This window comes from Giraffa tippelskirchi, chromosome 2, assembly GCF_054371585.1.
Source record: "Giraffa tippelskirchi isolate mGirTip1 chromosome 2, T2T-mGirTip1v1.2.pri, whole genome shotgun sequence".
In the NCBI taxonomy this organism is placed as follows: domain Eukaryota; kingdom Metazoa; phylum Chordata; class Mammalia; order Artiodactyla; family Giraffidae; genus Giraffa; species Giraffa tippelskirchi.
The window spans coordinates 164,458,893-164,481,373 of record NC_137276.1 but is presented as its reverse complement, the minus strand read 5'-3'; the positions used below and the strand labels follow the sequence as shown (position 1 = coordinate 164,481,373).

Sequence of the window (22,481 nt, the reverse complement as noted above, 5' to 3'; positions counted from 1 at the left end):
CCATGCACAAGGGGAGAGGGAGGGGGGAAGCTTGTGGGAAGGGGGAGCGTGTATGAAACACTTTCTGCCATGGTTTCCCTGGCTGCAGGAACCAGGGGGTGAATATCACTGTGGAAAGGATTCCGTATCTTCAATTTTAGGGAGGAGGAGTCGGTGGGCAAGGAGGGCAGGAGGGTTGGCTCCTTGTCAGTCCTGACACACAACCTGCCAGCTCTCAGCCTGTGCACTTGTGATCACCTGGTTGCATCCTGGAAACTAGCCAGTCACACCTAGGCAGGTGGCCCGCCCATCCTCCGCAGGTTGAGGAAGCAGGAAAAGGCGGCAGTGAGAGGAGTGGGCAGAGCTGCTGGCAGTGGTGGCCGGAGTCCCAGCTATGATGAGGTTTCTCTGGTGCCTGGCTCTGCCCCTTTTCTTCTGCTGCTGGGAGGCTGGGGCCCCCAGGAGCTCTGCAGGTAAGGAGGTGAGAGGGTGCCTGTGGGCTTCTCTCCTGACTCTGGGTGGGAGTTCCTATACTGCAGCTCTTTGTGGGTGGGAGTAGCTCTCTTGGGTTAGTTACAATCAATCAAAAAGCTATACAGCCTTCCCAGGTGGTGCTAGTGGTAAAAACCCGCCTGCCAATGCAGGAGACATAAGAGATATGGGTTTGATCCCTGAGTCAGGAAGATCCCCTGGAGGAGGGCATGGCAACCCACTCCAGTATTTCTTTCCCATGGACAGAGGAGCTTGGTGGACTTCAGTCCCTAGGCTCACAAAGAGTTGGACATGACTGAAGCGATTGAGCATGCATAAAACTATACTTGAAGTATTGCGTGCGTGTGTTCTCAGTTGTATCTGGCTTTTTGTGACCCCATGGACTCCTCTGTCCATAGGATTATCCTGGCAAGAATACTAGGGTGGGTTGCCATTTCCTTTTCCAGGGCATCTTCTCAACCCAGGGATCGAACCCACGTCTCCTTCGGCTCCTACCTTGGCAGATGGATTCTTACCACTGAGCCACCTGGGAAGCCCCACTTGAAGATGACTGTCATTGATAAAGAGTACACAATGGCAAAGGGTCAGCTTAAGTGCATATGACACTGCAGTCCATGCAAAAGTGAGGTTGCTATGGGTTTGTCTTTATGCCTGTGGTGGTGTGAGTATGTGTGGAGGGAAGAATAGAGAGTCAGAGGGTGCAGGCTGGTGATAAATCTGATTAAAGCCAAAGAATGTGGCTTGACAAGATTCCTTCTCCTTCAAGTTAATGTTTTAGCACAGATTTCCTTTAAAAGTCCATTAAAGTTTTAAAAATTTTATATTGGAGTATAGGTGATTGAGAATGTTGTGATAGCTTCAGGTGCACAGCAAAATGACTCAGCCATACATATACATGTATCCATTCTCCCCAAACTCCCCTCCCATCCAAGCCGTCACATGACGTTGATCAGAGTTCCCTGTGTTCTACAGTAGGTGCTTGTAAAAACCTGTTTTCATTTGAAAAGTCTGATTGTCACAGACAGCTTGTGGAGGGTGGATTCTGAGAGAGGCAGGGCTTTTATGAAAGAAAAGAATGAACACTGACAGAACTGTTACAGAACCTGTAACAGAAACGGTGCCAAGCTTGTCACATGCATTATCTTTTGTAAAAATAGACTGTATTTTTTAGAGCAGTTTTAGGTTCACAGCAAAACTGAGCAGAAAGTACAAAGATTCCTAAAGAGGCCTTGTCTCCCACCTTCTCACCACCTCCTCCATTATCAACGTCTCTCACCAGAAGTATACATGTGCTACAACTGAGGAATCTACAGTGATACATCATTATCACACACTGTCTTTCGAAGCTTTATTTTTTAGAGCGGTTTTAGTTTCACAGCAAAATGGAGAGGAAGGTACAGAGATTTCGCATATACCCCTGTCATTAGCTTTTTAATCCTCACAATAACCCTGTGAGAGATACATTCTTACCCTCATCCATCCCCTGCCCCCCAAGTGAGGAGACCAAGGCTTCCTACCAGCATGAAGTAACTCCCCAGAGCCAGGATTTTATTCCACACACCATGCGTAACCACTGGACCACACTGCCTCCTGCCCTCATTATCTCCCAGGCGTGTGCTGCACATTTAATGTAGTGTTCCCAACCAAGTGAAATAGATATTTCAAGCTCCATTCTACAGATGGGACAACGCAGGCGTGGAGCCAGGAGACTTGGCCGGGTCACAAGTTTGGTAAGCGGCAAGCAAACAGCAGAGAGGGGACTGGAATTCAGGGTCCAAAGTCCACATGTTTTCCTTTCCCCAAGTTTGATTTGAGGAATGGTTCAGGAGAGCTGCAGCACTCTAGAGCTATCAAGGGCCAGGGAGGGCTTTGCTCTGTTTGAGAAGACCCTGGGCAGGTAAGAGAGTTGGGTTGGGGGTCATAAGAGCCCCGAAGACAAACAGGCAATGGGTTTGGGAAGGCTGAGGAGGTTCCACAGCAGGATAACACCACGGGGTTCCCAAGAAAGGAAGAAAATGTGTCAGGGGAGGTCAGCATCAGACCCCATGGTTGGGTTTCAGGCTGTGTGGGCTGCCGCAGAGAAGCTCTGCCTCCAGCTGTGGAGACTGAGGAGCCTCAGAGAAACTGAAGTGAGGAGAAGCAAGTATATTCCTGCAGAAGTGTGATTTGTGTGTGTAGGTAGACAACACTGAATGGGCAATGAGAATGAGGGCCATGACCACATAATCAGCACGTGGTTGCAACCTGAAACTCTCGCTGTATGAAAGCAGGTTGTGTGCTCTCAGGGGACTCCTTGAGAGGACATAGTCGGGGAGGGATGCTTAATGACTCCCGGAAGGCTTAGGAATGGAAGGGCTTCCGTATTTCCCTTCCTCTCCGGTGCTCACCCCCATGACAAGGCAGGTAGGAAACACTCACTGGTAGGAGACAGAGTCAGGATTTGCACCAGTAAATCATCAGACTCCAGCTAGCAGGCAACACAGCTATGACTAGAATGCAGTCTCTTGCCTCTTAGCCCGGTGTTCCTTCATCATCCAGTGGGAGACACAAGAGGACAAGCCAAGGGCCTGTTCTGATATCCTGGGTAGAGATGACCAAATGGCCCTGGCCCTCCTGTGGGTCCTTGGGTACTTCTGGGACAGTAGGTCTCAGAAAAGGTCATCTTAAACCATCAGAACCCCCCAAAAGTGTGCATATGCTTTTATCTTTTCCTTCCAAGAGTAGGGTTACTAGATAAAACACATGGTAAATTTGAATTTCAGGTAATGACTTTTTCAGTATGTCTTAAACATTACGTGTACAGGAGGCGGTGATCAAACCGTCCCCAAGAAAAAGAAAGGCAAAATAGTTGTCTGAAGAGGCCTTAAAAATAGCTGAGAAAAGAATAAAAGCAAAAGGCAAAGGAGAAAAGGAAAGATATACCCATCTGAATACAGATTTCCAAAGAATAGCAAGGAGAGATAAGAAAGCCCTCCTAAGTGAACAATGCAAACAAATAGAGGAAAACGATAGGATGAGAAAGACTAGAGATCTCTTTAAGAAAATTAGAGATACCATGGAAACATTTCATGCAAAGATGGGCACAATAAAGGACAGAAATGGTATGGACCTAACAGAAGCAAAAGATATTAAGAAGAGGTGGCAAGAATACACAGAAGAGCTACACAAAAAAAGATCTTAATGACCCAGATAACCACAATGCTATGATCATTGACCTAGAGCCAGACACCTTGGAGTGCGAAATCAAGTGGGCCTTAGGAAGCATCACTACAAACAAAGGTAGTGGAGATGATGGAATTTCAGCTGAGCTATTTCAAATCTTTAAAGATGATGCTGTGAAAGTGCTGCACTCACTATGCTAGCAAATTTGGAAAACTCAGCAGTGGCCACAGGACTGGAAAAGGTCAGTTTTCATTCCAGTCCCAAAGAAGGGCAACACCAAAGAATGTTCAAACTACCACACAATTGCACTCATTTCACACACTAGCAATTTAATGCTCCAAATTCTCCAAGCTAGGCTTCAATAGTAAGTGAAACATGAACTCCCAGATGTTCAAGCTGGATTTAGAAAAGGAAGAGGAACCAGAGATCAAATTGCCAACATCCACTGGAGCATAGAAAAAGCAAGAGAATTCCAGAAAAACATCTACTTCTGCTCCATTGATTACGCTAAAGCCTTTGACTGCGTGGATCACAACAAACTGTGGAAAATTCTTAAAGAGATAGGAATACCAGACCACCTTACCTGCCTCCTGAGAAATCTGTATGCAGGTAAGGAAGCAACAGTTAGAACCAGACATGGAACAACAGACTGGTTCAAAATTGGGAAAGGAGTACATCAAGGCTGTATGTTGTCATCCTGCTTATTTAAATTTTATGCAGAGTGCATCATGCAAAATGCCAGGCTGAATGAAGCATAGCTGGAATCAAGATTGTCAGGAGGACTATCAATAACCTCAGATATGCAGATTACACTACCCTTATGGCAGAAAGCGAAGAGGAATTAAAGAGTCTTTTGATGAAGGTGAAAGAGGAGAGTGAAAAAGCTGGTTTAAAACTCAACATTCAAAAAATGAAGATCATGGCATCCAGTCCCATCGCTTTATGGCAAATAGGGAAACAATGGAAACAGTGACAGACTTTAATTTCTTGGGCTCCAAAATCACTGCAGATGGTGACTGCAGCCATGAAATTAAAAGGTGCTTGCTCCTTGAAACAAAAGCTGTGACAAACCTAGACGACGTATTAAAGAGCAGAGACATTACTTTGCCTACCAAGGTCTGTATAGTCAAAGCTATGGTTTTTCCAGTAGCCATGTATGGATGTGAGAGACCATAAAGAAGGCTGAGTGCCAAAGAACTGATGCTTTTGAACTGTGGTGTTGGAGAAGACTCTTGAGAGTCCTTTGGACTGCAAGAAGATCAAACCAGTCAATCATAAAGGAAATCAACCCTGAATATTCATTGGAAGGACTGATGCTGAAGCTCCAATACTTTGGCCACCTAATGCAAAGAGCCAACTCATTAGAAAGGACCCTGATGCTGGGAAAGATTAAAGGCAGGAGGAGAAGGGGACACCAGAAGACAAGATGGTTGGATGGCATCACTGACTCAATGGATGTAAGTTTGAATGAGCTCTGGGAGATGGTTAAGGACAGGGAAGTCTGGTGTGCTGCAGTCCATGGGGTTGAAAAGAGTCAGAAACAACTGAAGAACTGAACAACAACAAATATTACCTGAGAAATACACATACTAAAAAATATTTATCATTAGCATTATTCCTTATTTATTTGACAAATTTAACTGGGCAGCCTGTATTTTTATTTGCTAAATTTGACAACCCTCCTCAAGAGATACCTTGGTCCCTCCCCCTTGACAGACAAGAGACGCATCTATCAGCTCATAAATAATCCTGCTGCAGCCTCCCCTGGGGAACAAATGGCTGCTGGCCCTCCACTCACATGACCTCAGAGGGTCATTCAAGCGAGCAGAGACGTTCTGTCTTATGGAGTTGTTGTTCAGTCACTAAATCGTGTCTGACTCTGTGACCCCATGGACCACAACATGCTAGGCATCTCTGTCCTCCACTACTCCTGAAGTTTGCTCAAAAGAATCAATAGGAAGGTGACAAGGATTCTTTCTGAAAGTTCTGAGAGTTGTGGTTCCTGCTCCACAGTTCTTGGCTTACTTGGATCTTCTGCTTTTCTTTGCTCCCCCTTGAATTGGGATCCTGGTCCACACATTCACTTTGATGGCTTCAGACCAATAAGCATCTTGATTCTGGGGCTGGCTTGCCTCAAGTGGGTCATCAGAGGACCTCAGCCAGGGCAATCCCAGTTCCATGACAGCTACATGGGGCTGTCTTCCCAATATTGTCTCCTCTTCCTTGAAAATATAGTTGAAAAATAAGGTCAAATGATCCCTCCTCCCTGCTTCCTCCCAGCAGTGCCTGGGGATAAATCTAAGAGCCTGTGTCAAGTCAGTGCCCTGGGCTTCACAGTTCACAGAGTTGTTCTTACCCAATACAGGCCCCAGTGGATCAGGCCACACAGAAGTGCCCGGTGTGACTCCGGAGGTCTGGACAAGCTCAGAGGAAGTCTTTCAGGCTACTGACCTCACTGAGCCCTCTGTGCCAAACCATGTCTCTTGGGAAACTCAAACCCTGAGCACCGAGACCTCTGATGATAGGACCTTCATCAGAGGCGGCACCGTTTCAGAAGCAGAGACCAGGGAAGACAAGACCATGGCTCTCATGACAAGAAAGCCTTCCAAGTTCACGGCTGTGATCACTACTCCCATGGTGACATCATCCACAAGTGGCAGCCCCCTGGGACGTGTAAGGACCACAGTTGACACTGTCACAGGCAGTGAGCTCTGGAAAGTTGTCTTTGAGAACCTTTGCACTTTTGACAGCTCTGAAGAAGCAAAAAGAATCTTGAAATTCACTCCCATTTCTGCAGAAGCCGAGGCCCTATCCTCAGAGAGCAGTGCCTCCTCTGACAGCTCAGTTCCAGGCATCACCACCTCACAAGCCCTATCAGCAGACATCACTGCTCTGACTAAAGCCTTGGTTACCTACATCACCAACATCAACTGCAGAGTTATAGAAACAGAACCAACTGCTGCCATCCCTGGGACCTCACACATAGATCACAGCTCCGCGGGAAGACAGGCCCTGTCCACCCCTGAGGGGTCAGCCTTGCTTGACTCCACTGAAGCAAAATCACACTTTACCAGGAACACAACCTCTGTTGAGACCTGGACAATAGCCCACGCCACGGAATCAGTCACGCCTGCTGTCACAGTCATCCTCAGTAGCACCCCAGAAAAGGAAATGACAGCAACCAAGGCCACCACCCCAAGTGGAACCTTGGTGACAGTCAGCAAGAACCTCTTGGAAGAAAGCTCAGCCCTCTCTGTTGAGACAACAAGCCACACCAGTATCTCAGGGATAATTACAGTCTTCTCAGAGGATGCGACAACAGTAAGCAAAGTGACTTCCCCGGCTGGGTTCTCAGCTGTGGTCGACAGCTTCTCCGAAGAAACCTCCACCACGAGTTCCACCTCCTCAGAGACTTCTACCACACACAGCACGTTCAGTGAGCCCATTCTCACTATCAGCAGGAGCTCTCTTCCTTCTTTCCATCTGCCTATGGTTGACAGCACCCCAGAAACAAGTGTTACCTCAGCCAAGACCACAGCCTCATCCGACAGCACCCCAGAAACAAGTGTCTCCTCAACCAAGATCACAGCCTTGACCAACAGTAGCTCAGAAACAAGTGTCACCTCAGCCAAGACCACAAACTCAGCAAAGACCTTGAAAACAGCCAGCGCAGGTGGAGGGAAGCCCTCAACAACCTCGGCCACCACTGCTCAGACAAGATGGACAGATATTACTCCAGGTGAGTGGCTCCCCCGTGTGTAATCTTTGGGAATTTGGAGTTTGGTGTCTGCGTGTTTAAGGAGATGGGAGAAAGGAAAAATGAATCTGGAGGCCTCTTCTGAGCCCTGTCTCAGATGTCACCTCTCCATGATGTTCTAGTAACAAAACCAGTAACAAGCAGAATTAAGGTAGGGTATGGAGAAAGTTCAGCGCTGGAAGTGTGGAGAAATGGTTTGGGATCTTCTCTTTGCCCTGAGTGATGTAGGACAGGTCCCGGCCCAGGTCCCTCCCTCTCTGAGCCTCAGTTTCACTGCCAGTAGCTGGAGGGGGTTGCAGTGAGGTCCTTTCCAGTTCTGCCATTCTATGAGGTTAACTGTTGAGTAACTACTGTGCACCAGGGAGGGGCCAAATTTTATTTAAAAGACACAGCCCTCATGCTCTGAAAGCCTCTGGTTCAGCCAGAGCCACACCAAGTGGAAATAAGGCCCAAGGGGCTGCCCTCTGAGCAGCTGGGTCCCCATGTGAGTTTGGCTCACAGGATGCACTTCATGGGATTGGTAATATAAATGATGGCGGCTTCCCAGGTGTCAAGCAGGAGAAGCAGGTTAGATCCCTGGGTCAGGAAGATCCCCTGGAGAAGGAAATGCAGCCCACTCCAGTATTCTTGCTTAGGAAATCCCACAGACAGAGGAGGCTGTCAGGCTACAGTCCATGGGTTCCAAAGAGTCTGACCTGACAGCAGTTAAACAGCACTTGCAACTGTAAATGATGACTTAAAAATCAATCAATAAATTGGACAAAGATTTGGGAGTTGAAAGCTACATCTTGAGACAACTTCTTTAGGGAAGAAGTCCCTTGTCAGCAGTCAGCCCAGCTTCTGGTAAGCCTGAGGACTTCACCTCCGCTTCCCATCATCTTTCTTCACGCCTCATCCCAGCAGTATCCTCTGCTTGCCAGGCCTTTTAGGGAAGGTGAAATAAAAATATTAATCACAACCACCTTACTGAATATCTTTTGGATTTCAGGCAGAGGTGATATAAAAACATTTCACAGCCAGTAAGCATGGCAGCAGCTGAAGGTTCTCTCTGATGGCAGGCTTTGGATGTTATCTCTTCTAACTAAACCTTCAAAACCGTTTTATGGAGTGGGTGTTCTTGCTCTACCTGACAAGTGAGGAAATACATTTAAAGACGGTTAAAAAAGTAGCAGTGGAATTCCAAATGAAAGTCTGTTTGATTCCAAAACTCAGGGTCTTCTGTTGTGCTTTTATTTTTAAAGCTTAATGTATTAATATTTTTCTTTTAAAAAATTTCATTTATTATGTGTTGATTAGATGATACATTGACATTATTTAAATTTCAATAAGTACATAGATTACATCTTAAAATGTCTTTCTTCTATTGCTGTCTTCTCATTACCCAGTTTGCCTTTCACACATATCTGATGGTATCACTTTATTGTGAATCCTCTTCTGGATATGCAATATGTGCATGGAAGCATAAAAAGGAAGAGGGACGATATCTTTATATTATAGCAATATAATATAGATATTGATACTGTATCATATAGCTATAGACAATATCTATCTTATTCCTTTGTATGCAAACGGAACATGTGATAAACACAGATCTCTTGAAACAAAGCTATCTTTTGGCATGGCTTCTCAGTATTTTGTTTTACCATAATTTATTTAACCAGTGTTTTCTGGATGGACATTTAGGTCATTTCCAGTATTTTTGTTATCATGAACAGTGCTGCAGTAAATAATACATTTTTCAGTTGTGTTATTTTCTGTAGGATAAACTTCTAGAAGTGCAATTGCTGGATTAATTCCAATAGTATTCTGATAGGAAGAATTGACTAAAAGGTGGCAGGTGAAGCTTAAGGCTCAAGGAAAGAATGAAGTTGTCTACAAAGCCTCTAAGTCAGGAAGGCTGGATTGAAAGACAGCTGCCACCTTACAGCTGGAAGAACTGGCCGAGCACATCCCCTCAGAGACCAGCTTTTCTGCGGCCTTTCTCTGGCTGGCCCCGTTCCCAACAGCTTCATCCAGAGCCCCCAGGCCTTCAGAACATTCTAGATCCACTTTCATTTCTCCTTCCTCACACTACTCTTTTGACTTCTCCACATGTGAAGGGGGCCTTTACTCCTCATTTTCTTCCCTCTTGTTGGGAAGACATTATGCTGGGTCCAATTACTGGAGAGAAGGAATCCTCTCTTTGTAATGAAGAGAGGGAACACTCTGTGTGAACACGGACACACTTATACATGACAGTAAGCGCACTTCTACAGAGCAGGGACAGAAGCTGGGGACCACAGTTCATATCTTGATTCTGGAAATGACTTACCCACGCTTTTGTCTTCTCACGGTTCTCAACTTGCAGGCGCAGACGGAGGCTTCCTGCTCCTGAGGCTGAGCGTGACCTCCCTTGAAGACCTCACTGACCCCAGAGTGGCAGAGAGGCTGATGCATCAGGTGAGCAGGCACTCTTTGTGCCGGGGAGTGGAGGAGAGCGAGAGGTTCGCGGAGATGCTGTGGAAGATCTGCGGGATACAGAAGAGCTGCTGCTACATTAGGGAGGATCTAGTTTCTTGTGGAGTATTAGGAATGTAATCTAAGAATCTCTCCCTAGCTTTGTTTCTGCCTTTTTTTTCTGAGTATTAAATTCCCCTCTCTGCTATATAAAAAAAAAAAAAATTCTTTGCCTCACTTCAATTTCCTTAGGCCCTAGGAAGATCAGGCAATGGCACCCCACTCCAGTACTCTTGCCTGGAAAATCCCATGGACGGAGGAGCCTGGCGGGCTGCAGTCCATGGGGTCACTGAGTCGGACACGACTGAGCGACTCCACTTTCACTTTTCACTTTCATGCCCTGGAGAAGGAAATGGCAACCCACTCCAGTACTCTTGCCTGGAGAATCCCAGGGACGGGGGAGCCTGGTGAGCTGCCATCTATGGGGTCGCACAGAGTCGGACACAACTGACGCGACTTAACAGCAGCAGTAGCAGCAGGAAGATCAGGCTTTCTGGCCCCTGGGAGAAGGTTAATGTTATTAATGGACAGATAGTCAGGACTTTAGTTGCACATGGCAGCAACCCAATGCATTGGAGCTTATTTAAAAGGCAGGGAATTGGCTGAAAAACCTAAAAGTGGCTGTCCAGCTTCAGTTCTGGCTGGATCCAGAAGCTCAAACAGGATCATCAGGATTTTCTTTTTCTTTTCCCCTTAGCTCTGCTCCCTTCATTCCTCAGAGTTGCTCATATGTAAGGAAAGGCAGCTGTGACAGCACCAGATTCACAAGGCACTTGTCTCTCCCAAGTGCCTCCTAAGGAAGGACTGATCTCATGGATGTGGAAGGGCTACCACAACTGATAGCCTGACCTGAACCACATGGAACGGAATGAGAGACCACAAAGGAAATAGGGATGCTAGACAGAAGGGGAAAAAAAAATCATAGATGTATGCTCTAGATGGACGTCAAGATTGTATTTGTAGAAGCTGGGAAAATTCTCCTAAAACCCAGATCCCTGGACAAAGCTTCTAGTGCTGGAATTCTGGGATTACAGTTTGGGGGGATGGTGTGAGTCACTGGAAGGTTAGAATGAGTCAGCTCAGCCTAACTCTTATGTCCACATCTTGCTGCCAAGGAATGATGGGAAGAGGGAATATTTGGGCCCAGTAGGTCTGTTAGTGGAAGGGGGGCCTTAGGACTCCCATAAGAAAGTCTCTGAACATGGCTTCCCTGTGGTCTGCAGTGAAAAATCTGCCTGCCAATGCAGGAGACACAGGTTCGAACCCTGGATGGGGAAGATCCCCTGGAGAAGGAAACAGCAACCCACTCCAGTATTCTTGCCTGGAAAATCTCATGGACAAAAGGAGCCTGGCAGGCTGCAGTCCATGGGGTCTCAGAAGAGTCAGACATGACTGAGCAACTAAACAAAGAACACAGCATGGGGTTTTGAAGAGGGGCAGCCAAATAAACGACAGATTCCCAGGGCACATGATAATTCAAGCAGCAAGTGTGAATCCAGCCAGAGCTATGTCAGATTTGAACCCCTCAAACTGGAAACTATTTCAGAGGTCAGAAAGAAGGTGTGGAGATAGGAGTAGATCAGTTGAAGTGTAGGAACCAGGCCATGCAGGTGTTGGGTATCAGTTCCTGTTGTGAGCTGGTTACTGGTGAAAGCTCAGAGGTCAAACAAGAAGTTTTGCAGTTAGGTAGATCTGAGTATGCGCTCCAGTTCCTAACTGTGTGAACTTCTGTAAGTTACTCCATATTACTTTCCTCCTTTGTAAAATGAGGCTAGTACTACCTGCTTTATGGGGCTTCCCTGATGACTCAGCAGTAAAGAATCCTCCTGCAATACAGCAGACACAAGAGACGCAGGTTCAATCCCTGGGATGGGAAGATCCCCTGGAGGAGGAAATGGCAACCCACTCCAGTATTCTTGTCTGAAATATTGTATGGAAACAGGAGTTGGTGGGCTATAGTCCAAAGGTTTGCAAAGAGCTGGACATTACTGAGCACATACACACACACACACGTGTGCGTACACACACCCCCACATACACATAGTCTGCTTTATAAGGTTTTTTGTTGTTCAATCACTAAATCATGTCCAACTCTCTTGCGACCCCCTGGACTATAGCCCACCAGGCTCTTCTGTCCATGGAATTTTCCCAGGCAGGAATACTGGAGTGGGTTGCCATTTCCTTTTCCAAAGTTTCTTCCTGAGCTAGGGATGGAACCGCGTTTCCTGCATTGGCAGGCAGGAGCTCCCAGAGAAGTCCCTGCTTTATAAGGTTACTGTGGGATTTAAATAGTAGGAATGACATAGCCTATGTCCAGCCTGCAAGAGGCTCAGGAAGTGCTACTGGCCTCTTCATACGTCCTCTGTCCCTTCCTGTCCTTAGCCTGTGGTGAGCTCACGGGCCACAAGGGCTGGAAGTACCTCCTTCTCCTTTTGCCTACCAGCTCAGCCATAAACTGCACATGCTTACGTTTCCTGTCCGAGTCTCCCTGCTGCGTGTCAGGAGTGGCTGAAGAACACCAGCTGCAACCAAGCACGGCTGCGTGCGGAAGGGAGCAGTGCTGCCTATGACCTGGGCCCCACCACATCTGGAGCCATGTTACCGAGCAGAGATGTACCTGGAAGGTTCCCATGTAGATCAGCAGATCACAGCTTTACCCAGACCCAGTAGTGGGACCCTGGCTCACGTATGCCTGGGGGTAGTGTGTAGGGAGGGGGTGGGGTCTGCCCCTTGTTGCAGAGATGACCTTGGGCTTCCGCTGGCATGTGTGTTGTGCTTCAGTAAAGAGTGAGCTGATCACCCATCTTTCACCTGTTGTGTGCTTGCATCCTGTGTTAAAAGTATATTCACTGTGGCTCAGGGATAACTTTATATGGTACAGGAATTCTGTGCACCTTCACCACTACCTCCCTCCTTCATGCTCATCTGGTTCTTGGCTTGAAATTTGATTACAGCACTGGCCCTGGAGGCTGCTGAACTGCGAGCTCCTTCAGAGCAGGAACCACATCTATTTATCTCAGGATTCCTTGAACCTAGCAGAACACCTGGCCTGGAGTAGGATCACAGAGAATGCTTGGTAAATTGACTTGAATTTCAAGTTCTCGACACAAGCAGTGTTCAATCATTCCTCCCCCATAACTCACAAGTCATACTGTATTTTAAAAATCAAATGTGGACTTTTTTTCTATTATAGAAGTAAAACATGCTTTTAAAGCTTAGAGAAATTCAAAAGGACTGAGGAAGGAGAAAAAAGAAATGAGAAGAGGAAGGGAAGAGAAAGAAAGAAAGAAGTGTCTAAAATCCCACCTCTAGTTGTCTGGAGTTGTCTAGTTGTATCTAACAAAACCATTGTTAATGTGTTTGTTCAGCCTCTCCACGTGCATGGTTCTGAGTAGATCTCCACCACGGGGCACCTTACATTTGAAGTACTCAGCTTACCCCTAAACCTGCTTTGCCTGCATCTTCTTCATCTCAGTTAATGTCAATTGCAAGGAACTCTTTCTTATTTCTCTGGGTTTTTTTTTTTTTCACATTATAAATCCAGTTCGTGAAGAAATTCTTTTGGCTCTAGTGTCATCAAAATGTGCTCAGCATGTGATCCCATCTTCACTGCTCTCACCCTGGTCCAAGTTGCCATCATCTCTCACCCGGATGACTAGTATCTTCCTAACAGTTCTCCCTACCTCTACCTTTACCCTTCACCCCTTGTCTAGTCCTAGAACATCAGCCAGAGCTGTCCTTCTATAACGTATGGCAGACTCTGCCACTCCTTTGCTCTAAACCCTCACATGTTATTCACAGAAGAAGCCACACTCTTACAATGGCCTGCAAAACTGTACGTGAGCTGCACACCTCCTCCAGCCTCTTGAACTTGCTCACTGCATATGAGCCCCACTGACTTACTTGCTGTTCCTCAAATGTGTCAGGTCCTGAATGCATGCTCAGTCTGCTTAGAACGCTTCTCCTCCAGACATCCACGTGGTTAACTCCTCCATTTCTTCCACCTTCTCAGTGGGTCTAACTGACCACTCTCCTCTGCTTTTTCTCTGTAACACTGATCACAACCTGACATAATACATACTGTATTTGTCTTGTTTATTACGTCTTCTTCAACTAGAATGAAGAGTTTATACATTGCAGTATCCCTGTGTCTAGGACAGTGCCTGGCACATAAAAGGCTCTCAGTAAATATTTGTTAAGTAAAAGAAGGAAATGTAACAACTAGGAAATGACTCTGAATAAGGGGTGTATGTGTACTTAATTGACCCACTTCCTTTTGCAGAGTGGAGTTTTACAAAGTAGATTGGACAAAAATAATGTAAACTTTCATTTCAGTGTATTTGTTCAACGCCAAAAACAGAAGAAAGACCTTGTTGTGTGCCTTGGGGAATTCAAAGATATGTCTTCCCACATGGATTAAAGTTAGCAGGGAGAGGAAAACTCCTATTCATGCTTAGAAGCCCAGTCCATCCAGTACCTCCTCATGGTGGCTTTTCTCAAATTCCCTACAGAGGAGTTAGTTTCTTAGTCTCTTCATTTCTTCTTAACACTTAACATGCTATGTCATGATTTATTTATTTACAGTTTTGTTAAATCAGGACAAAGCACCATATAGTACCCATCTCTGTAGCCACAGAACCTAGCACAGAGCCACGGAGAGCACTTAGATATTTGCTGAATGACTTAGGTGATGGGCCATGTGAGCAGATGACCTTGAAATATGAGCACTGGGCTTTAAAAGGTAAGAAAATGGCATTCAGTGTTGAAGTAAGAGAATGTCTATTTAATTTCTTAAATTTGATAAATTTAATGATATATTTTTTAAAATGATATAATTAAGCTGCACTATAGTTAAGCATGAATGGAGAGCAGCTTATATAACACTGATGTTGTATAAATCCAATTTTAAAATCTTTTTTTTCCCTCTCTTTGATACCTTTCTTTGAAACAGATGATACCTATTAAAGTGGATAATCTTAATTACATAAATATAAGGACATACATGTACATACAGTGGTGATTTCTAATATCGAAAGCCAAAAAAATCTGTAAAATATAGGCTACACCAACTATTGATAGACGTATTTAGGAATTAAGGTGTAAGAGTTTAATTATGCTTCTCTGTGTGTGTGTGAAAGAGAGAGAAAGAGGGAGGGAGAGAGAATTACTGGAGATGACCAAAGTTAGCAGAAGTAATGTTACCAAACTGGCAAGAACCAGCAGTGCCTGGAGAAAATTCTCCAGTTATTTAAGATTCAAAGGTGTGTATATGTGAGATGAAGATGCCACATATTTCATAAAGACAAGGGTGGGTGGGGACTAAACAAGACAGCTTGTCTAAAGTCTCCTGTGACTCAGCGCAGACTCAGAAGGCAAAAACGCAAGGCCACGATGAGGACAACAGCAGGTGGAACTTTTCCGATGAGAGACGTCAACTGAAGCCTCTGCCTCGGCCTGTCCTTCCTTCATCCCTTGTGGGGGGACCAGCCACCAGTCAGCAGAAAGCAGTGAATGGTAACTAATCCCGTGGATGTACCCCAAATTCCAATGAGTGGGCATGTTTTTGGTATCAATAAATAAGTACATTGGTATATCCTGTCTGTGATCAATCATGCATCATCCTGGTCATTAAAAGCTGCTTTCCTCAGGCCCACAGGGAGTTTTTGGAAGGTTCCTTGAGAGCAGGGAAGGCTGGGTAGGGATATCTATGCTCAAGCCTTTCCCCAGACAGCTTCCTTTGACCCCTAGTCCCCCCGCACTGAGAGTGTCTCAGCTGCCTGCCGCCAACCAGAGGTGGGGGTGAGTGGTCTGCTCCCTCTTCTCTGCCTGCAACCCTGAAGAAGACCCATCAGTTCTTTATTTCAGGTGTATAAGTGACAGAATCACAGAGCCAGGAAGCTGGTGGAAATGTGCAGCTGTGTCCTTGATCTAAACCTGTTCTTCCCAGGTGCCATCCTCCTTTGTCATGACACCCTCTCTCTACAAGCACAGCATCCCAGCCGTTTAGACCAGGTTGCCAGATAAAATATCGGACAACCAGTTAAAGTAGAATTTCAGATAAACAATGAATGCTTTTTAAAATATATGGATGTCCCAAATAGTTCACAGGCATTTTATGCTGAAATTTTATTTGTAAATAATTCAAATTTAAATCAACTTCCTGTAATTTTTTTGCTAAATCTGGCAACCCTACTTTTAATGCCTCCTCTCCTACCAGTGTCCCCACTTCTTCCCTTTTCCCAGTCTGTGAGTTTCCTTCTGCTGTGGCAAGCCCCCAACCTTCTCTTAGGCTTTGGACAGGACCGCTGCTTCTGATAGGATCATCCATCACACACATTCTGTCTTTCTTCTCCCTCTTCATCTCTCAGGGGGAGAAGAAGTTTGGTGTCTGAACATGGATGAGAGGAGGCAAGACTTTAGGTCTAGAAGCCTTGCTCCCTATTTCCACTTTGCTTTTGTTTTATCAAGTTTCCTCTTAGCAGGTTTGATGACATGTAGTAGCTATAACAATCATGTCTTGATGTATTTAAAATGAATAACGAGCAAGGATATCACATGGAACCCTGCTCAATGTTATGTGGCAGTCCTGATGGGAGGGGAGTTTGGGGGAGAATGGATACTTGTATATGTATGGCTGAGTTCACTATTCACCTGAAACTATCACAGCGTGGCTTGTTAGTCAGCTATACCTCATTATAAAATAAAAAGTTTAAAAAGGCAAAAAAAAAAAAAAGAAACCACTAACCCAAAGGGCTTTTCAGGTGCCCCTAGTGGTAAAGAACCCACCTTCCAATGCAGGAGACATAAGATCAGATTCAATTCCTGGGTTGGGAAGATCCCCTGGAGAAGGGCATGGCAACCCTCCAACATTCTTCCCTGGAGAATCCCATGGACAGAGGAGCCTGGCGGGCCTACGGTCCATGGAGTTGCAAAGAGTCGGACATGACTGAAGCAACTTAGCACGTAACCCAAAGATGGCTATGGGACAGATTCTGCTAAAAGTGATGTACAGAGTAATTTTCCTGCCCTAAATATCCTCTGTGCTCTGCTGATTCATCCTTCCTTCCCTCTTAAGCCCCTGCACACCACTGAATTTTTTTTAACCAATGCCAGTTTTGCCTTTTGCAGAATGTCATATATTTGGAATCACAAGGTACGTAAACTTTCCTTCATGTCTTCTCATGGCTTAATAGCTTGTATCTTTTTAGTGCTGAGTAGTATTTAATTGTCCCAAGTATCATAGTTCATTTATCTATTCATATCTATTCATATACCGTTTTGTAGACTGCAGCCATGAAATTAAAGGAAGAAAAGCTATTGCCAACCTAGACAGTATATTAAAAAGCAGAGACATTACTTTACCAACAAAGGTCTGTCTAGTCAAAGCTATGGTTTTTTTCAGTAGTCATGTATGGATGTGAGAGTTGGAATATAAAGAAAGCTGAGTGCCAAAGAACTGATGCATTTGAACTGTGGTATTGGAGAAGACTCTTGAGAGTCCCTTGGACTGCAAGGAGATCCAACCAGTCAATCTTAGAGGAAAATCAGTTCTGAATATTCACTGAAAGGACCGATGCTGAAGCTGAAACTCCAATACTTGGGCCACCTGATGCGAAGAACTGACTCACTGGAAAAGACCCTTATGCTGAGAAAGATTGAAGGCAGGAGGAGAAGGGGACAACAAAGGATGAGATGGTTGGATGGCATCACTGACTCGATGGACATGAGTTTGAGCAAGCTCCCGGAGTTGGTGATGGACAGGGAAGCCTGGTGTGTTGCAGTCCATGGGGTCGCAAAGAGTCAGACAAGACTGAGTGACTGAACTGAACTGAACTGATACCAAAAGACAATTTTGTGGCTTCCAAATTTTGTAATTATGAATAAAGTTACTATAAATGTACATGTATAGGTTTTTGTAGTGGATGTAAGTTTTCAGTTCATTTGGGTAAATACCAAGGAGTGCAGCTGCTGGATCATATGGTGAGAGTATGTTTAGTTCTGTAAGAAACTGTCAAACTGTCTTCCAAGGTGGCTGCACAATTTTGCAATCCCCAGAAGCAGTGAAAGAGAATCCCTTTTGCTCCACATCCTTATGGCATTTGGTGTTGTCAGTGTTCTGGATCTTGGCCATTCTCATAGGTGTGTGTTGTTTAGTTGCTCATCCATGTCTGACTCTTTTGTGACCCCATGGACTATAGCCTGCAGGCTCCTCTGTCCACGGGATTTCCCAGGCAAGAATATTGTAATGGGTTGACATTTCCTTCTCCAGGGGATCTTTCCAACCCAGGGATCAAACCCGAATCTCCTGCATTGGCAGTAGGTTTCTTTACCACTGAGCCACCAGGGAAGCCTCTCATGTGTAGTGGAATCTTATTGTTTTAATTTACAGTTTTCTAAAGATGTGTGATGCTGAACATCTTTTCATAGCTTATTGCCATCCATATATCTTATTCTGTGAGGTCTATGCTCAGGTCTTTTGCCTATTTTTTAATCAGATTGTTTTCTTATTCCTGAGTTTTAAGAGTTTTTTGTATATTTTGGATAACAGTTACTTATCAGATGTTATCTTTTGAAATATTTTGTCCAGTCTGTGGCTTGCCTTCTCATTCTCTTGATATTGTCACAGAAGTTTTTAATTTTAATGAAGTCCAGCTTATCAATTCTTTCTTTCATGGATCATGCCTTTGGTGTTGTACCTGAGAAGTCATTACCATACTCAAAGTCATCTAGGATTTCTCCTATGTTAACTTCTAGGAGTTTTATAGTTCTATGTTTTACATTTATGTCTTGATCCATTTTGAGTTAATTTTTGTCAAGGGTGTAAAGTCTGTGTCTAGATTCACATTTTTGCATGTGAATGTTCCATTGTTCCAGTACCAATTGTTTAAAAAGCTATCTTGTTTCACTGTGTTGCCTTTGCTCCTTAGTCAAAGATCAGCTGACTGTATTCATTTGAGTCTATTTGTGGGTTTTTTTATTCTGTTCCATTGATTTGTTTGTCTTGTTTGTTTGATTTGTTTCCTTTAATAATAGCACGCTGTCTTGATTACTGTAGTTTATAAAGTACTTAGCTTAAAAGTCTCAAAGTTGAGTAATAAAGGTCCTCCGTTCTTGTCCTTCAATATTGAATGGGCTATTCTAGGTCTTTTGCCTCTCCACAGAAACTTTAGAATCAGCTTGTCATTATCTATAGAAAATCTTGCTGGGGTTTTGATTGGGATTGCATTGAATCTATAGATCAAACTGGGAAGAGCTATTAATAACTTCTTGACAATATTGAGTCTTCCGATCCATGGACATGGAGTATCTCTCCATTTATTTAGTTCTATGATATCTTTCATCAGTTTTTATAGTTTTCCATATATAGATGTTGTACATATTTTATTGGGCTTCCCTAGTGGCTCAGTGATAAAGAATCTGCCTCCTGTCAACGCAGGAGATACGGGTTCCATCCCTGGGTTGGGAGGATTCACTAGAGAAGGAAATGACAACCCACTCCAGTATTCTTGCCTGGGACATCCCATGGACAGACGACCCTGGTGAGCTACAGACTATGGGGTCACAAAAGAGTCAGACACAACTTAATGACTAAAACAACAACAACGACATATTTAGTTAGATTTATACCTAAGTATTTAATTTTATTGGTTGCTAATGTACATGGTAATATGCTTTTAATTTCAAATTTTGTTTGTTCATTGTTGGTACATAGGAAAATAATTGTTGGTGCATAGGAAAATAATTGACTTTTGTGCATCTTGTATCCTATAATCTTGTTATAGTTGCTTCATAATTTTAGAAGAAAATAGTTTTAGAAAAAATTCTTTCAAATTTTCTATGTAGACAATCATGTCATTTATGAACAACGGTAGTTTCATTTCTTCCTTTCCAATCTGTATACCATAAAATTTTTGTGTGTGTGTCTTGCTGAATTAGGACTTCCAGTACAATGTTGAAAAGTAGTGGTAAGAAGGGGACAGCTCTGTTCAGTCGCTCAGTCATGTCCAACTCTTTGCGACCCCATAGACTACAACACACCAGGCTTCCCTGTCCATCACCAACTCCAAGAGCTTGCTCAAACTCATGTCCATCCAGTTGGTGATGCCATCCAACAATCTCATCCTTTGCTGTCCCCTTCTCCTCCTGCCCTCAATCTTTCCCAGCATCAGGGTCTTTTCAAATGAGTCAGTTCTTCAAATCAGGTGCCCAAAATATTGGAGTTTCAGCTTCAACATCAGTCCTTCCAATGAATATTCAGGACTGATTTCTCTTAGGATGAACTAGTTGGATCTCCTTGGAGTCCAAGGGGCTCTCAAGAGTCTTCTACAATACCACAGATCAAATGCATCAGTTCTTCGGCACTCAGCTTTCTTTATAGTCCAACTCTCACATCTACACGTGACTAATGGAAAAACCATAGCTTTGACTAGATGGACCTTTGTCTGCAAAGTAATGTCTCTGCTTTTTAATATGCTGTCTAGGTTGGTCATAGCTTTTCTTCCAAGGAGCAAGTGTCTTTTAATTTCATGGCTGCAGTCACCATCTGCAGTGATTTTGGACATTCTTGCCTTAGAGGCAAGAGAAGCTAGAGGGGGACATCTTTGCGTTATTTCTGATGTTAGCTGGAAAGTTTTGAGTTTCTCAGCATTAAGCTTGATGTTAGCTGTAGGATTTTTTGGAGAGAAAGAGAAAGGAGATTTTATCAAGCTAAGGAAGTTCCCCTCTATTCCTAGTCTGCTGAGAGTTTTGGTCATAAAATGGTGTTATGCTGTGTGCTGTGCTGTGCTAAGTCGCTTCAGTCATGTCTGACTCTGTGAGACCCCATGGACTGTAGCCCGCTAGGTTCCTCTGTCCATGGGATTCTCCAGGCAAGAATACTGGAGTGAGTTGCCCTGCCCTCCTCCAGGGGATCTTCCCGACCCAGGGATGGATCCCACACCTCATGCCTCCCGTGCTGGCAGGCGGGTTCTTTACCACTTGAGCCACCTGGGAAGTCCATAAAAAGGTGGTGAATTTTGCTGAATGCTTTTTCTGCATCTATATACATGATCATATTATTTCTTTCTCAGTCTTTTGACATGATAAATTACATTAATTTATTTAAAAATGTTGAACCAGCCTTGCAGACCTGGGATAAATTCCACTCAGTTGTGGTGTATAATACTTTTATTCATAGTTGGATTTGATTTGCAAATTTTTTGTTGAGAATTTTACATCTATGTTTATGAGAGATTGATGTATAGTTTTATTTTCTTCTGATGTGTTTTTCTGGTTTTGTTATTAGGAAAATGCTGGTCTTACAGAATGAGTTAGGACGACTTCCTCTGCTTCAATCTTCTGAAAGAGATTTTATAGTTGGTAGAATTTCTCCCTGAAAAGTTAAATAGAATTCACCAGTGAACTCATTTGAGCTATGTGCTTAATTCTTTATTTCTTTTGTTGACTGCACCATGCAACATGCAGGATCTTAGTTCCCCTATCAGGGATTGAATCCATGCACCTTCTAGTGGAGGTAGTGGAAATGCAGAGTCTTAACCACTGGACTACTAGGAAATTTCAGTGTGCTTAATTCTTGGCACATGAATGCTGTGATTAAATGAATGTGATTCTATATGGAGACTTGATTACACTATGGGGCATTTGAAGGTAAAACAACAGCCTTGTACATATTGGCAGGAGCTTCATCTGCTGGGAGAAGTCATTCTCTAATGAAAAGCAGTTTGGAGCCTTTGCTCAGATCAGAGATCAAGTTTCTCTGGGAACTTCCTTCAACATCACTCACACATCTACAAGTCTGAGTTTGAACATCAAGTTTGTATCATGTGACCACCTTTTGTACCCTATGCTACACTTGATTGGATCAGGGATGGATCACTGACATAAGCTGGACCAATCAGATTCTCTCTCTCTTCATGGGATTGGGATAAGACCAAAAGACAACTAACTAGTTTCCGCACAGAGTTGGAACTGAGGTGCTCTAGACACAGGAGGTGTGGACCAGTTGTTGTTGGAGTTGTTCTACCAGATATGGATAAAATTTTGCCTGCTGAGAGAGAAGGATGGGGTGGAAATTGATCAGGTTCCTAGGAACAAGCAGAATGAAGCTAAGGAACTATGGGATGGAGCAGCTCAAAAGCTCTGACTGGGGCCCAGGAAAGGACAAAGAAAGTGTATCATGGGTTGGGGACCTCAGATCTAAGGATGGAGTGGCTCCTGGAAAGGGAGCTGTCATGATTCAATCCTTCCTCCAGGGAACACAGTCAGCAGCAGACCAGAAAGGCAGGGAGGGGGTCCTCGGAGAGAGTTGGAGATACTCCTTGTTGGGATATCTTCACCATCCTCCTCAGAGGGCCAGGCCTTGGCTTGTGTTGTGGGGAGGGGAAGAAAGTGATGTGGAGGCTGAAGAAAAGATCCAAGTCTGGGCTGGAGCAACCCAACTTCCCACATGGGGTAACTGAGGGCGTAACTGAGGGCTGAAGCAGGACTGAGTCTAATTGCCCTCTGCTCCCTCCACCCTCAGTGCCAAGGTCTTCAGCCACCAGAGGAAAATCATGAATGAAATGCATGACTTTGGAAACACAAAAAGCCAGAGGGG

At 44.4% G+C, this 22,481-nt stretch overlaps 1 protein-coding gene across 1 annotated transcript; it reads left to right on the top strand.

The window, feature by feature from the left end:
* Positions 1-345: 345 nt before the first annotated feature.
* On the top strand, positions 346-12,694 carry MUC20 (mucin 20, cell surface associated). Its single transcript, XM_081571613.1, has 4 exons — positions 346-452; positions 5,999-7,372; positions 9,738-9,829; positions 12,330-12,694. Exons 1-4 carry the CDS (start codon positions 374-376, stop codon positions 12,396-12,398), a joined length of 1,614 nt encoding a protein of 537 aa, XP_081427739.1. The 5' UTR covers positions 346-373; the 3' UTR covers positions 12,399-12,694.
* The last annotated feature ends 9,787 nt before the right edge of the window (positions 12,695-22,481 follow it).